At 41.2% G+C, this 17,294-nt stretch overlaps 1 protein-coding gene across 2 annotated transcripts; it reads left to right on the plus strand.

Moving 5' to 3' along the window:
- The first annotated feature begins 6,330 nt into the window (after positions 1–6,330).
- Positions 6,331–15,944, plus strand: SCOC (short coiled-coil protein). Of its 2 annotated transcripts, XM_086747573.1 has the most exons (4): positions 6,331–6,430; positions 14,948–15,019; positions 15,123–15,206; positions 15,784–15,944. In XM_086747573.1, exons 1-4 carry the CDS (start codon positions 6,331–6,333, stop codon positions 15,924–15,926), a joined length of 399 nt encoding a protein of 132 aa, XP_086603699.1. In that variant the 3' UTR covers positions 15,927–15,944. The 2 variants fall into 2 exon arrangements, with proteins under 2 accessions (XP_086603699.1, XP_086603700.1); XM_086747574.1 differs by lacking the exon at positions 15,123–15,206 and having other exon boundaries at positions 6,334–6,430.
- Positions 15,945–17,294: the final 1,350 nt, after the last annotated feature.

Genomic DNA, 17,294 nt, shown 5'->3' on the forward strand with positions numbered 1-17,294 from the left:
ACAGAACTATGAACAAGCCAAAATATCTTGTGAAATAAAAACTCCCTTGGTGCAAGACGAGCGTATGCAGTCCCACATGACCTCCTTCACAGCCTGCAGCAACAGCAGGCATCCCAGTCAGAGTACCTGCAATGATGCTGGTCAAGCCCAAGGTAGGCAGAATTCAAGCCACGAAGAGATCACATTTGATTTTTCAAAAAAGGTTTGAAATGGCAAAATACTTTAAAATATCTCCCCTATTTTTTTTTCCTGTTAAGTGCTAAGATTCAGAGAGAAGATACGAAGAGTCAGTGGGCTGACACACTGTTGGACTGCATACCAGTATCTGCCTTGCCGCTGCAGCACAGGGCTCATGAAAGCCAAATTACGGTGCCCCTGGAGCCAACAGTAATTCCGAAGCCAGCACTGAAATCTGTGCTGCTAGAGCTAGACTGCTTAAGTACTCAAACTAGCTATCTCAGCACCTGGATTTTCTATGTCTGCATTGAGATCCACCATTTTCGTAATTCTCTTGCAAAGTAAAATCTATCAGTATTGTATGAATTTAATTGGTGGTGAATCAACAAATTTTGATTGGGCTAAATCTCCCCCATCCATTTAACAATGACAGTTTTAACAACCACGCATTAAAAATCTGAACTGGTTTGCATTTAACTGTACTGTGGAACAGAAGAAACACACACGTTAGCGCCGGTTACAGACCTGGGGTGTTCTAGGAAGGACCAAGAAGAAGGAGTCTATGTTCTGACTAGTCACACTGGCTTTAGAAGGATGCTGGTGCTCAGACACATTAGAGAACGCTGTCAAAAGGCATAAGGAACGCACCCTGGGAAAGGGTGTGCACTGCCAAAATCTGCATCTCTGTAATACAAAGAGGTGGAGGAAACATGCAGTATGACTATAGAGGGATGAAAGAAAAAAAAACGGAGCCTTGTTACTTGGTGCTCTCCAGTGAGCTAACCAATAATTTCCTAGTATCTTTAATGAACACAATGAATAATTATTAGAGATGTAGAAATTACTTCAGCCACCACTGTTCCTGAATAACTGCTGTCTCTAGAATTATAGATCAATGGAGTGAAGCAGAATAGGCTTCCATTTAAAGGGAAAAGCAGATTGATCATTGCGAAGTCCACTGAAGAGCCCTGTTCTGCTGCACACTGCAGATGCCGAGTCACCTGGTTAAGAATTATGAGAAGATATATCAGATGAAAGACAAAGGAGCGGAAAATGGAAGAGGACACACTAGTAAAATACAGACAGGCTCACTCATTGCCCGGTCACTGTCTGGTTTAGCAGGAATCATAACAGAATTAAACTTTAAGGAGTGTCTGAAGCAGTAGATTTTTTTTTTTTTGACGCATGACAGGAAATCTGAGAGTAGAATGGACAAGTGTGAAAGCAAGTGGGTCTATTTTAAGACATACGTACCAGATGTTATGAACAAGTCACTCATTTGCAGACAGCAGAGGTTCAGATCCAAATTTTTAAAAAATTACTCATGCAGAAAATAATAACATGTATGCATTTATAAAAATTAAATGTAATAAGTGAGTGGATATGAGTGCAAGCGGGCAGTTGTTGTGGACGGTTTCCAGGTGGCCAATTCTGGTGGAGCCTCAGAAGCAGCATTTGCAAATAATGACGCTCATTTGCATAATATGCCCTCGAAGCGTATCTCAAAATTTGCCAGGCTCTCTCAGCCACAACATGGCTTGTATCTTAAACTAGTAAGTGGTGAGTGAGGAAGGAAGAGAGGAGGAAAGAGAATACACACCTAGGACACTTACTGACCAGAATAAATATACCTCAGTTTACAGGTTAAAGCTGCAAATGACACATTTAATACACTTCTGTCACCACCTTAGTAAACTGCTGTTCTGCAAGTAGGTTACTGTCATAGTGTCAGTCAGACGAGCTGTGAACACCCTGTGAATTTACTGGTACAATTACTGCTTTATTAGCATGCACTAAACACGTGCCAGAGCTCCTTTCTGTCAAAGTTCATTAAAACAGAAATGCACTGGCAGCTGTCATTTCCTAAGAAGGCACATATATTTAAAATGCTGTGGTTCCATCCATACATTGGATGCTTTTTAATAATGTTTTGTGTAAGAAAAATAATTCCAAACACTTTGTTGTATGCTAGAAAGTACAGGTAAATTTATACAAATGTATATTACCCAATTGTACAGTGAGAGCCTGATTCTACTCTTTACTCAGAGCTTATTGTCTTACTTGAAAAAAAAAAAAAAAAACAACAAAATAAAACCTAAGCACCTAACAAATAGAAAGGAATATTTTTTGTTTTACTGTTAAATGTGCTAACTAAAAACAGAAGGATACAGTATCTCCTAAGAATTCAAAACACAGTTTTCCTATTTCAGAATCCTTTAGTGGCTTACTTAATATACTGCATTGCTTACTTCATCTACATTCACGTTTGCAAAGCTTGTCTTCAAATCGGACTCTTGATCAAACCCCTGTATAACAAAAGCAGATGAGTGCATTAAGAAGAGTGGACAGTGTAACCTGATGGAAGATCAGCCATTACATTTGTGTTGCAATAAGGATCTAACCTACCCAGAGTACTCTGTCCTGGTATTCACTGAAATCAACAGAAACCTCCTTTTATTTTAGTGTTTTTCTGATTTAAAAACAAAAACAAAAACAAAACCCAAACAACAACCCTTTTATATTATTGATATTTGGAAAGTACCAGAGCAACAGCAGGCATCTCTATACAATTACACTTTGGAACAAGGAGCCAGTGAGGTTTTGCCAAGTGATGCAAACAGCAAGAATGTCTCCCAACGGACTAACCTCTTGTCTCTGACCCCACTCTTCCCTCTTGCCTTTCCAAGGTAGAAAAATATGTGAAATGGAGCCACTGAAAAGCGTTTCCAAAAGGCACCGCAGCCATGGAGTCCCAGAGATAAATCAGCACTGTAAGAGGAAACGAGGGAAGCAGGTGAAAAGGGCTGTTGAATGCTTTGATGTTGTCGCTCAGCTCGTAAGTGCAAGGCTGAACCCTACAAAAACGGAGCGGTGTTGAAGCCTGCCTCAACCACGCTAGCAGCACTGTGACACCGTCAGTAGAAACAGGAGTCACAGCACATGCTGTGGTTTAGCTGCAACCTTCCATCCATCTGTACTTAACTCTGAACCAACTTCCTTTTCAGGTCACTATTAAATCATTTTAATTAGGAAACAGTTACACGGTACTTACAGTAATAAAAATGTGAACCTACTACCAGGCAGGTTTAGCTACGGTGCTTTAAGTCTAAGGACCTAAACCCTCCTGTAATTGTTCACTTGACACAAAGTTCCCTGACCAACTACAAAATCCTGAGCTTAGAGAATCGTTTCAGTACCAAACCTGAAGACATTTTGGGGTATTTATCTACTGCTTTCATGACCGTTGTATCCGGACAGGGATCTGCTAATGTGCTTGTTATCAGTGCTCATCAAAACCGGGCTAGCACACGGCTCCGTCAACTGATGCTATTGCTCTACAACAGAAGGCTGACAGCAGCGGCTGTAGGAGAGACGGTCCCCACGCTTCCCCTACCCTCAACCTCCTCCGACAGTTTATCCCCCCTATGTTAAAAGGCAGCCAGACAGCTGCTAGGTACTCCACAACCTCTGCTCAACTTAGTAATGAAACCTTCAGAAAGATGAACTGATATTTTATAACCAAATTAACTTTTACATTAATGTCCATTACTCCAGTGAAAATAATTCACACGTGGAAATAGCTGAACTCATCATGCTCTGACAGTTAATTCTGTTACCAGGATTTCTTTTAAGCTGGTCAAAGTTCCTCTGTCTGCTTTCTGTTCTTCCTTATAAAAACAACATGATGACAGCAAGAAATGGTACTTCGACTTCACATTTACATGGCATCTCTTATCCAAAAACCTTATTTCACTAACAAAATATCAGGCTACCACTAAAGAAAATGTTTCTCACCACAGCACTTGCAAAACCAAACAAGCTACAGATAAAATTCTACAGTGCCTTTGAAATTGTAACACACAGGTGTATGTTTAAATATGAAAAATCTTTCGGGGAAGAAAGAAACGAGATCGCGCCTGTGGAGTCCTCTTAGTTAAACCCTATCCCTCTCTCTGTTGGTAAATGGGTCTCCATTTTGAGGAAAAAGCTGGGTAGGTCTCCCACAAGCCTAATTGATTCCCAGCTCCTCCTAAAAGGCAAAGGCCTTCTGTTGGAAGAAGCATAACTCCTGGGGTAACTGGCTCTTTGGTGCCGCATGGAGTGGGATGCACTTGACACAAGGCAGGAGCCTGACTCCAGAAGTTGCAGGGATCAGTCCACCTCACGTGAGACAGCCAAACTCCTCCCGAATCATATTTGTCCTTCACCCCAAGGAGTCTTTCTTACTGCATCTTATTAAAATACAGCTTTTACTCTGCATCACTTTCACTAATGGCTTTGATCTAGACAGGAATAACAACTGCACAACATCCATATTCACTAGGCTGCTGTGGGAGTCTGTCTAAAGCCAGCTAATAATTTACATGGAAATTGTATCTACCAGATGGAGCCCGCACGGCCAGTATGATAGGACCATATTGACACAAGCAAGAAAAGTTAATTAAACCTTTTAGATGAGGGCTACACAGTTCAGACAAGATAAAACTCTTAGTTCCACAGGTGTATGATTTTACAAAATTCAGAGGTAACAGATGATGTAATTGCATGTGTTTTTAGCATCTGCCCTTCCAAACTGAGTGGTTGAAATGCTTCTACTGTACATAACACCTCGGAGAATAATAAAAGACATAACAAAGACAAAAGATCACAATGTTTTCTAGCTTTAGTATTATCATCATTAGAGCTTTGAAGCATGCCGTTGCATCACTGAAAGAAGAACAAAAACCAAAACAGATCCAGACTCTTTTTGTGATACTCAAGGATTTGGAATGAAACGAGCAGGTCTCTCTACACAGATGACTCAAGACCAATCAGGTAAATTTTTAACTGGTTCTGATGAATGTGAAGCAAAAATTAGTAACTCTCAACACAATTTGGGAAATGCAAGATGTGCTTGGTTTTCAGTAATCTCTGAAGACAGCTGTCAGTAACTTCACTGACACCAACAGAAAAGCTTAAATAAAACGAAGCAGTTAAAGGATCATAACACTAAATAGCAGCATCACATTTCTCATTTGTGTAAGCTGCACCAATTCCGATGCTTAGTGTCTTAGGCCCTTTGTCCTGCAAAGTTACGTGCACTTACCTTTGTACACAGAAGCTGTCTCAGGAGTCCAAATCAAGATTATGGCTAAAAGCATGAAAGGCAAACTGTAAATTCTGAGAACTCTCTCATTCTATAGTTGGACTTCACAAAACTAAGATTTGATTTTTAGTGAGACTTCAGAGAGGTTCCTAATCCTAAGAATGTTTTCCTAAGAAAACATTATTTGTCAGCGTCCTAAACTTTGTCTTTTTCTGAATGCAAATAAAAAAATTAAAAGACAGGTGGATTCTGAACATGCAACCTCCTGAAAATGAAGTGGTTCCACTATTCACTATACTGTCTTTAATCAAGACCAGGGCCATTTATACTTTTAAAATAATTGCAACAAGACATTCTATTCCAGGAGTACAAAAGAAAGCCGTTTCTAAAGAGGTAAGTAGTTTGAGGTGAATTTTTAGTTTATATGTTCCAACTACATCCAATTTTCTTTAAGAAGTAAAACAAGAAGACTAAAGTGGGGTTTTCTTTGAACTCGATTTCTCTTCCTTCCTCCTGTCTACTATCACAGAACGTCACACCCTCACTGATACAACTTCACTTGTTTACTGTACCTGACTGGTTTTGATAAAACTGTTCGCGTAAGTAAAATTACTCACATTCTTAAAAGCTGAAGATTACATTTTCAATTTGCTGCTCCCAAATCTGTCCATAGCGTTTGCTTGCACTGTAACTAACTTTTTTTTTTAACACTTTAAGTTACTTTCCCTCTTTATTAAAAAGCCCTCTAACAAATAAACACACACAGCCCTAGAGAAAATCAAGAACAAGAAAAACCACCAACTAGGGTGAATATACAGTTCTTTCACAGAAAGAGCCGGCAATAACAGCGTTTGCTCAGCGTGTATCTGCCAAAGCAGTTAGAACTCAGAAGCCTGAGTTCTGAACAATTTCCGGAAAACAGCTCAAGGTTCAGATGAGATACCACGCAGCGTAAGATGTGTGTAGCTGCCAAGAGCGTGCAGTAACACCTGTGTGCTGGACTCATTAAAGATTTAACCAGAGCAGTCACGTGCGCACTGAAAAATGGCTGACGAGTGCCATGCTGCATGCACGTCTCCGAAACTTTGAAAAAAGGAAGGAAAATGGAGTTACCTTTGGACGAGGAGGATGGCACTTTCACCAACATTTCTTTGGCAGATGATTCAGGTAAGAAACTACAGTTATCTACTGATACCATACAAATTTCATGGGCTGAATAATAGTGCCAGGTGAGCACACCAATCTGTGGCTCCTAATTACCAGGTGCAATGTTTTTTTGGCAAATGCCTTCAAGTAAACTTTTCTAGTTGTGTAGTTGAATAAGCTTTGCGATTAGTTAAGAACTGAGGTTTTGGGGGTATGGAAGCTACCATAGTTTTCACATAATAGCACATGGTAATATACATTCATCATCTGAGCGTGTATAGCCTTTCACTGTTTAGAAAGAAAAAGTTACAGAAATTTTAACTCAGTAGTTACTACTATCAAAGAAAATACAGATAACGCTGGCCTTTCCTCTTGAATATGGAACAATAATCTCTTTGGCACACTTTAGTGAGAGGTCACAAGAAGTGATGCAAATTAATTGGGAATGGAAATGAACTGATCCATTTAAATTCCCACTATTAAGCATTTAATGGTTCTAAAAGAAACTACGAAAGCAAAGACTGCCTCCCCCCCTTCCCCAGCCATTCTAGTTTATTTTGGATGGGCATTAGGATAGTTCTATACACTGAAACAATTAAGTGAGTTAATACGAATTGATAATAAATTATTTAGAAAGGTGTGGCTAGGGTATCAAGTTGATCACGTCAGCATGGCTGCCGTAGAGATGTGACAATTTACACTAGCTAGAAACCTGGATTGCTTATTAATGAATAATACAAGCCCTATTTTCTTTCTTTTTTTTCCTTTTTTTTTTTTTTTAGCTTAAAGAATGTTATTGTACATGCTATCTTTACCTCCTATATAAAAAACACCCCCATGGTGTTGATCTTATTTTTAGGACACAATTTTCTAGCAATTTCATATTAGTGTGATGGTGCTGGACTGGATGTTTGGATGCAATTAGTTTATACAACATCTAGCCTAATGACATCAAGATGGAGTTGACCGGAGCTATTCACAATAAGATAAACTGGCAGACCTTGTTCCAAGTTGTGCAGTAACGGAGGGTTCTCCTGGCACCGAACCTGACTCTTTCTCTGTAGGAAGGTGTAGAAGAGTATGGAAAAGGTATCCTATGACCCCGTTTCATGACTTGCAGCATAGCTGATAACATGGCAAGAACAGATGAGGGGCAGCACGCAGTAGCAAGACCGTTGAGTCTTTGCAAGGCATCCAGGAGTAGCTGAGTTAGGGATGACTCCACAATACTGATGGGTGTTTTTGCCATATTGCTTGCTTAGCCTTTTGGAAGATGTCAAGTTGCTTTCTTTAGAAGGCAAACTCCCACTAGGCTCCTCTGCTCTACCTCAGCACCCTTGCAGCTTGGAATATGTTAATACATGTGAGAAAACAGAGGCACAAAGTTAAAACCTCACTCATTCAAGCACCAGCTGACCCTAGATCCCAAACTGTACTCACCAATGCCAAGCCCTGGCAGATGTCACTAATATAGAAGTAGCTGCCCAGCAACAGTGCAAATAAGACTCTACTGCACCTCAGAAACAGCACTTCAAATTTCCTAGACTCTTGATTGCAGTAACACGTCCAAGGTCAGGGAAAGCTCATGTTCATGGCATGAACAGGACCATAAACAGGGCTTCTTTATGCAAGATCTGCTACCAATATCAGAGCTTTTCCCTTAGCAGTGAAGATGTGGGGACAGTCACCTAAAAGCAGAGAAAGAAATTCAGAGTAAGTGAAAAAAGTGACATTTTCAGGCAAGCTTTTATCTTGAAGGCATAGAGGGAAAATACAGTAAGATTCATGGTGAACATGGTAAGCCTGGTCCATTTCTTCTGCCAGAGGGCAACACCTGGACGCTAGAGAGAAGGGTATCAGAAAAATCCTAACCTATAACAGAAAGAGACTAGCATACACTTTGTAGGAATCATTCTTCCTTATCCCTCCCACTTGAAGTTAAGACTAACTTAGGATGGACAACAGCAAGTTCAAGCAAGGAATAAAGAAATTAGACTTGCAATATGAAGACCATAAATGGATGGCCCTGATGTTTCAGGATGACCTGATGTTTCAGAAGCAAGTGTTCCATAATTAAATATTAAGTAGGATCACAAAGATGAACTCTAGTACGTTTATAATTGCATAAGGCTCCCCCCTAAATTCTTAAAGCATACTGGAAAAGATACTAAACAGACAAGTAGAACAACATGCTATGGATGTACAATCTGAAGCATAATCAGAATACAGTATTCATATAAAAGTTTGGTTAGTACCGTGAAAAGCCATTGTGGCAAAGCAACAGGGGTTACTGAGCCTGATTAACTGAGTGCAATGCATGAATACTTAATAGCTACTGCTCTTTCAAAACAGCAGCATTTCTCTATTTGTTAAGTACACAGATATTAAAAATAAATCACTTCCATGTAAATCAAGATGAACACAAAATGGTAGCAAGATAGAAACTTCTCAATAAGTATTTTAATAGCAACATCAAAAGCGCACGAAACCAATGAAAGCATTCATTAACAGTATTTGTGAAAATATTTTCACCTTTAATGAAAGAAATATCTTTTCATTTAGAAACTCATAGCATTGGATAAAGTTCCCTTCAAAATTATCTACTCAAAGGAAAGCACAGAGGAAATTAAACCGAAAATAAAACAAAACAGTGAGACGATGCCCAAGAGCTGCAAAAATTTCTTTACTGTTCCTCTGATCAATGCTGTATAAGTAAATCAAGGGTTTCTTTCTTCACTGTGAAGAACCTAGAAATTCTCTTACTCTTTTTTTTTCAAATGTGCTTTACAGAAAGGCAACATTAAGGACTACGTTTCTCATGTAAACCTCTCCTTCCAAAAAGCACATACAACCCCCTAAACTTTGCCTAACTTACAGGAAGGCAAAAGAGTTTTTTGGCTAATTAAGTTACCAGTAAAAGCTTTATGGAACCTCGCTAAAAAGTCCTTCTACAAAATTTGGTGGCAAACTTACAGCTGATGATTACGAGGATCAAACTGTTACCAGGCCAAGATTATGTCACGTATGTCGGTATTCACAGCCTAAAGCTGCAGAGGGTTCAGTTGCTCAGTCTATTTTAAAATGCTTTTTTGTGGAGTCAGAGCAGAAATGAGAACATTTGCACTCCTGCACAATCTTGCAAAAGATAGGAGGCAGTTACGTTTGAAGACAGGCCTCTTCAGGGCTGAAGAGAAAATATGACATTCTAAGGCTTTCTTTTTGTACACTTTCTACAGAGACTAGATTTTTTTTCCCCAACTCTATGCTTACATAATCTCAGGAGGTGCCATTCTCACTCAGGACCTAAGGCACTACTAAAACACGCACAATAAGTAAGGACACAGCCAACAGTTAGACCAATGTCAGCCAAAATAGCTGCTCATTTTGTATAACTTTATTTGCTTGGGAAAAGTGCAAACCCAGATCCACTCAAATTCTGCATTTGATAGAAGTCTGTAATTGTAAATTTGCACAAGGATGTGCACAAGGCTACAAAAGCCTTTTAAGGCTACTTGGAAAGAGTAACAAGAATTGCAAAGAATTCTGGTGTAAAGCAACATTACTTGAAAAAAAACTTCTCAGTCTGTCATTTCCACAGAGAAACAAAACAATGAAGATTTGATGTAAAGGGTCTTGCGAGTTGGTATTGCAAGGAAAAAGAGTTAAGCCTTTTTAATTCCTTTCTGTCTTTTTTCTTTGTTAAAAGAGAAAACAGTACAAATAGCAAACTCATCTCAGAAATCTGTACAGTACCCTCCTCTGTTAATGAAAAGGAGAAAGCATTTCTATTCTAGTGGTGAACAGTGAAGCCTCTGTCATCAGGCAGCTTACGCAGGCGTCTCCAGCGCCTGTAACGTTGCCAAAGAGGAAGTGAGTGTCTTGTTGGTTTGCACTGTGTACCATGGAAAAAACAGGATGTACACCAGAGTTTTAGAAATAAGACATCTGAAAAATGTTTGTCATTAGCAGCAATGACTTAGGATCTCAGTCCAGAGCAATAAAATTCCCTCCGGTATTTTTGTAACTGTACACAATACATGCATTCAGGTAAACTATTAATGATGCTTTGTATCCTAGGGAGATTCTTGCTATTTTAAGGAAAAAATGCTCTTTCAGTAAAACTGAATAAATTAATTCCTCTTGCCAGCAATGTCAGCTAGTTTTAGGAAAGCCTAACTGGAACTTAGGATACAATTAAGTATAGATAATTACATTTGTAAAGAGAAACTTGTTGTTCCTGTAAATTTAATATAGAAAACGATATTATGAATGCCTCCTCTGCTTTAACCAAATGCCTTAGAAAATATAAAATGAGTTAGTAAGAAAGAAAGGGGTTACCACCCGTTCTTAGTTACATCCAAGTAAGTTTTAACTTCAGGAGCTCTGACACGTTGCTAAAAATTACAAGCTCTCGTTGTAACTCTTCAGTCAGAAAATCCACTTACCTGAAGTGGGTGATGTAGTGTGTAGGGCAAAACCAGTTTAATAAACCAAACAGTGGAATATTCCTTAGGGCAGTGTTGAGGTATTGCCAGTAATAAAGAGAATCCTCTTATTTCTTCCTTTAGACTGCAGAGTGGCTATTAGTATGTTGTTATGCTGCTCCACAGAAGAAAACAATTAAATTCCAGCATTTGTGAATATTATTTAGTTTTCTTGATAAGGTATATGTTCTCTAAAGCAGAGAGCAGTAAGTTTGTAAACAAAACTAAAAAACCCCAAAGCTCTGTGAATACAGGTTGTGCCCAGTCTCTCAGCCTTGTGCTGCATATTCTAAAGACTCAAAGTAAACAGCCACATAGGCAAGTTGACCAATTTGCTCACATTTACATGTAATTAGTATTTACCTCATTAGTTTTTGCCCCTCCCAGCGAGTGAGGAAACCACAGAGAAGCAAGTGCTGCCAGATCCGTGTCAAACAGAAACCAGTCTTCAGAAGGATTGTTTCAGGTTCTCCTGGGAATAGTCCCCAGACAAGACTTGCCTTGCTAACAACTTACAGAACAAAGAAATTACAGTTCCTAACACAACCGTTAACAAAATACTACAGGCTGATAAAAGCAAGATTCGTTATACAAGGGCTTGAATTGGCGTCCTCCAGCCAAAGGGGACACCAAGCACACCCCTAAAATGCAAAGTACTATTTGGTTACCCTACACACATGCGCAGGTGTGCCTGCCCTGGGACACATTCCGCATTATAAAAGGAATTTTATTGTTTGGGACATATTCTAAATCACTAAAGCTTCAAATTTAAAGTGCACAACAAATTTCATTGATGATATGAAACTTGTCTAATGCAAGACAAGTGAGGTAAGGAATTTGAAAAACCAATAGGTAAGTCATGTGAGATGCTAAGCTTCTGTTGTTTTGGTTGATTTCTCATAAAAAAATACTTTGGGCTGTGGGCTTTTTGTCTGTGGTGCGTTGGCTTTGGTTTTTTGTTTGTTTAAAGCTGGTAATGCATCAGCTATCTAGAATCCTGGGGTTGACTTCTTTGTGCTGGAAAATAGAGCGAGGGTTAGGAAGGCAAACCTTTTTTAAGGGAAAGCAAGATGAGCTAGGCGTTCTCTCCGTGGAATCTGCACCCAGCAGCATCAACCCAACAGTCTTGGTCCCTGGACTGTGCAGAGCAGGGCTGTCCACAGCACGATTGCTCCCTGCTGGCCCAGCACTTAGGTATACTGCCCTTGGAAATCAGGGGATGAAGGGCAGGGAAAGAAAAAAAAGTAACATGCACAGATCTTGAAATGATAGGGAGTTCAGACATAGCCAGGCCACACACAAACAGCTTCTAAACGCTGGGGCCTGGGAGCAGAGGACAGCTGCACAATCTCAGATAGCTGGGTAAAGGGATTCCTGTTAAGCACTCAGAGTACGAAGATGCATCGTGTGAGATCCAGTATATCTGAGTATCCTGCAGTACAAACCTAAGGAAGCATCTGTGCAACTGTTTAACACCAACCTAGTAACATACAGCGCTATGACACTAAAGACGCCACCTGTTCTCTGCTGACAGCCCCTCTGCAATGCTAACAGTGGAGGCTCAGATAAAGGCAATTTTCTTTAAAGGAAAACAAAAAAAACCCCACCCTCTCACATAGATTAAGTTCTGAGAAGGAGTTTCAACCTGGTGCTCAAGCTCAAACATCAGAGTTAAGAATCAAAAGAAAATACTACAGTCAGAAACCACAACCATGCAAAGCAGAATGAACCCTCACCAGTATACGTACCAAAACAGAAACAGTATGTAACCAGCAACTCCTGGAGTTACTACTCTGTTTCGGCTACAACAGCTCAGGAGCCAATATGTCTGGTTTCCATTCTGTCCCATGATTTATTGTCAAGGATGTTCCCACTTTGCTCATTTGGAGACAGCTTAGACAATAAACTGCAAATGCAACGCAGCAAGTAAAGTAGAATTTCTGCAGCAGAGAGATGCATTTCCCCAAGATTAGCCTGCAATTTTTTCCCCCCTCTTGTAGTATAAAACACAGCAAGTTCTTCACCAGGTAAGCAAGCTCTCCATCCATCTATATCCACCTGCAGGCTTTGGCCATATTTTCTCTCTGTTAATCAAAGTGCTGGAGAGTATCTTGCTAGAAAGAATAATGAGAACCTGTTGATTGCCAGGTTTGCCACCTCATGAGAGCAGCAAGCAAGATAGTAACAGTGTGAGAAGCACCTGTCATTTTAAAAACAGCAATCAAGGAGAATTACTAACAATCTCCTCAAGCCCAGCCATCACCTGAGAGGACTGCTTGCAGGGATTAAGGAGGATTACTGGGTTAAAAATGCCTTCTGTAGAGAAGGTGATGTAGTTTTAAGTAAACCAGCTAATAGAACGGAAACCAACAGACTGATTTTCCAGTACAAACAGATGGCAGGACTCTAATTAAAATATGTTTTCGTAACTTGAGCAGCATTCAGTCTAATCTGATTTTATCTGATTGTGAGGTTTAAAAAAGTTATTAACACAGTGTTAATAATATTGTGGAGGCACCCAGAAGGTGTAGATATTAGACATACTGCCTGAAGTGCATTTAGAAAATACAGAAGAGAGCACACTTCCCAGATCTTCCCAAGTATCTACGCAGCATCAAATTATTTAAGTATAACTGGGTACATTCTTGCAACGTAAGGATATGATATGGAGATATTTCACTGCAACGTATGGTTCAAGCTGCACAGTAAAGGTACTACTCGTTATGCAATGCAGTCACTTCAGATAATCATAGCCAGGTTTGGGTTGGAAGGGACTTTAAAGACCATCCCGTTCCAACCCCCCCCAGGGACACCTTCCACTGGACCCAGTCGCTCAAAGCCCCGTCCAGCCTGGCCTGGAACACTTCCAGGGATGGGGCACCTCTGGGCAACCTATGCCAGGCCCTCACCACCCTGACAGGGAAGAATTTCTTCCTCACATTAGCGAAGCCCCTAACACCAGCTCGGGTCCTGCGCGCTGCCTTTGGCCCGGAGGGAGCACCCGCTCAGGACGCTCCGTGAGGCCTCTGTCCCCCAGGGAACCAGGGACAGAACCCCCCAAACCGGAGGGCTGGTTTGGAGCTACTGAGCTCCCAGCTGAGAGCAACTACGCGGGACTAACCCAGGTTTCCCGCGTCATGCGATCTCTAACGCTGTAAGATGCAGAAAGCAAGGAGGCAAACCACAGCCCCCTTCCTCCGGACGCTGCTGTGCGGGAGGCCCGGCCGGGCCCTGCGCGGGAAGCGGGGCCCCACCCGCCTGTCAACGAGACCCCGCCCCTCCGCCCCGCCCCATTGGCCCTCACCGCCGTGCGCGCGCGCGCAGGGCCGGCGGCGCAGGCGCGGTGGGGAGGCGCAGGCAGAGCTGCGGCCGGGCCGGGTCGCAGCCGGTGGGGAGGTGGCGGTTGGCGGCAGGTGAGGAGGCGGGGACGCGGGCGGCCGGGCGGCCCGGGCGGCTGTCGGGAGGGAGCTGCAGGCCGCGGAGCTGCCGGAGGGGTCCGGCGCGGAAGCCCTCTGCCGCCATCCCCGCCAGCGGGTCCGGCGCTCCAGCGCTGCCGTTAACCGTTCGTGTTCCGTCCCGCAGCCAAGGGCAGGGCTGCGGGGGATGCGCCCTGCGGTGCGAGAGAGCCGAAGCAAACAGGCGCGTCCCCGCGTCCCGCGGGCCCCACGTCCGTGACGGGGCTCCCCGTGATAACGGCGAAACGGGGCGGACAAAGGGGGGAGGCAGCGGCTTCGGCTTGTCTTTAACAGCCTCTAAATTCCAGAAAGATCCGTGCTGGGGAGGCGGCAGCGGCATCACTGAAGCACAGTGATGCGTTGGAGAGTAATCGAGATCAGTTATTTCTGTAAACTGAAGCATAATTACTTGAAGAATCATATTTACACACCCCATAAAGCTCTAGGAAAAATAATTGAAGAATATTAAAAAAGGTTGTTGTGCCTTAGGCATAAGTGCTGCCTTTTCAACATCAATTAGAAAAATACATCTACAATCTAAAGATGAAGGCAGTTACATTGACAGTTGCCTCAGTGTTGTTTTTTTTTTCTTTAAGCAGAGCATCGCTCAGGAATACTCCCTTCAAAAGTGGAAAGAGCCCATTCTACAATGATGAATGCCGACATGGATGGTATAAGTTCTTAATGTGCTTGTTCTTTATTGTTATTTGTTCTACATGATATCATTTCCAGCTGTTACAGAGGTTGCATTAAAACTCGTATGATTTATTGCAGCTGTTGAGGCTGAGAATCAGGTGGAATTAGAAGAGAAAACACGGCTTATTAATCAAGTTTTGGAACTGCAGCACACACTTGAAGGTTAGCAGTTTGACACATCAGATTTTTTACAAGCACACAGTAATAAGCAGAAGAAGAGAACCTTACTGTTCTGCCCTACTGTAGTCAAAATGTCCAGGAGTAGGTCACTTGTGCAGTTAAAGGTACATAAGCAAGGCCTCAGAACTATTTTTTTCTCCTCTTTATGCAACATAATGTTTGCTCGACTCTCGCACTACACATCAAGCACAAAGGGTGATACCGTTAACTTTACCACGCTCGTTAGTTGACATACATGTTTGAGTCCACTCGTCACTGAACTTTTGTTTCCAAATAGTTTAGTTTGCAATAGCTTAATTCAAAAATTCAAGACAAGACTAGAGATACACAAACTTACTGTTAGTCTGTAACAAGTTTGTCAAAATACTGTACTACAAAATAGTAGAGGAAAAATGAGCTTTAGGTAGAACTTGTGAGTAGCAGAGTATTTTATAAGGTAATACCTTATGGCAGTGTTTCCTGCATTGAAAGTGTGAATAGTTTGATGTAGGCACATAGAACATATTAATTATTGTATGCAATAGTGTCTAATATTTTTCTTATAATATCACCTTCACAGATCTCTCAGCACGAGTAGATGCTGTTAAGGAAGAAAACTTGAAACTGAAATCAGAAAACCAAGTTCTTGGACAGTATATAGAAAATCTGATGTCAGCGTCTAGTGTTTTCCAAACAACTGACACAAAAAGCAAAAGGAAGTAACGGTTGACTCACAGATGATGTCATTGTATTGCTGCTGTCTTTTTTTGTTTTAATTGACATAGGCTACATGAGCTGAAATACCTTAGTTTGTGGCTTGACCGGATACCTGAAGATTATAAACTTTGATGATAAACAGAATTAAGAAGATTATTATGAACAGGAGACATAAGTTTGTGTATTGTTAAGACTAAGCAATGTGCAAATGTAGTGTAGAGACTTACTAAACTTCCATATTTGTTTTAAAAATGAGCTTATCTTGCTTAAAATTGGATTCATCAGGTTAAACAAAAGTCTGGTGGCACTCTTTGAGGTCTTAGGGTAGTGTTCTTGACTAGCAGAATAATAGTTATAATATTGTGTTGAAACATCATCTGATAAAAAAATACTCAGTCTAATTGCATCACCTCTTTCACCTCAGATGTATTTAGATTACTGTTTAGTACTGTTCATAGCTCTGCAAAGCAACTTTAAACAAAAACCTACAAACCAGTTAAGAATTTATGTGAAGTAATAATAGTATGACATTAGTTGCAGGGCTCATGTACAGAAGAACACTTAAGATTTTTTGGGAAGGGGGAGACTAAGGGAAGAGGAACAAGGATAAGCAACTTATATCAGGGAAATGCCAAACTGATGCAGTATCAGTGTGTGTAAGATGTACACTTCAAACCATTCTCACTTTCCCATTTCCTCAAAGAATGATTGGGCACAGCATCATGATGTATGATCTTGAAGTTTTTCAGTTGTCTGATAAAGAGTTAAAAACCAACCTGAGTAATAAGCTTTACAGAAACAGAAGGTGAACAATGTTCCTCGTGCTCATTGTGAACAATCTGCAGTGAGGAACTGAGAACAAGTCTTTTCTTACCACCTTTTACTTTCCTCCTGAAGTGCCAAACTTGTCTTTGCTTCAGGCCTTAGAGCAACTATTTTCCTGCCCCAGAGCCTGAGCTTGTGAAGTGCCTCTTGAGGCACTGCACGAAACATCTAAGGCAGGAGACTGCAGTGGAACAGAGGTGGCTTTTGCCTCTTAAATCTGTGTTGCTCTGAGCAATGCCTAGTGTCAAGGTGCCCTGTTTGTTACTGGCTTGGCTGTTTGTTAGCAGGTTGTGTGAAGGAGCTCAGCCCAGATTATGGGTCTGAGCACTTCCTCTAGAGGCAGCGTGTCTAGCATAACCAGTGTTAAGGGAGAGCAAAGGCTGAAATGCAAACAACAATGTAAGTTTTAGCAGTACTCAGTTGCATGTTCCATCCTGCCATACAGCAGCACTGCGGACTTATTTACGGATGTTACCTAGACCAGAGGCCTGTTGCTTCAGTAATGAAGCCATTGTACTTTACCTTTTAACAAAAGGAAATCCCTGGTTC

The sequence above is a fragment of the Chlamydotis macqueenii genome, chromosome 4, assembly GCF_036417535.1.
Source record: "Chlamydotis macqueenii isolate bChlMac1 chromosome 4, bChlMac1.mat, whole genome shotgun sequence".
Lineage (NCBI taxonomy): Eukaryota > Metazoa > Chordata > Aves > Otidiformes > Otididae > Chlamydotis > Chlamydotis macqueenii.

Excerpts from the sequence above, each read along its gene's own strand:
- SCOC (XM_086747573.1), top strand. The coding sequence starts at position 6,331 with ATGCACGTCTCCGAAACTTTGAAAAAAGGAAGGAAAATGGAGTTACCT. Across the intron at positions 6,431-14,947 it reads TTCTTTGGCAGATGATTCAG|AGCATCGCTCAGGAATACTC; the intron begins GTAAGAAACTAC and ends TTCTTTAAGCAG. Across the intron at positions 15,207-15,783 it reads ACTGCAGCACACACTTGAAG|ATCTCTCAGCACGAGTAGAT; the intron begins GTTAGCAGTTTG and ends TCACCTTCACAG.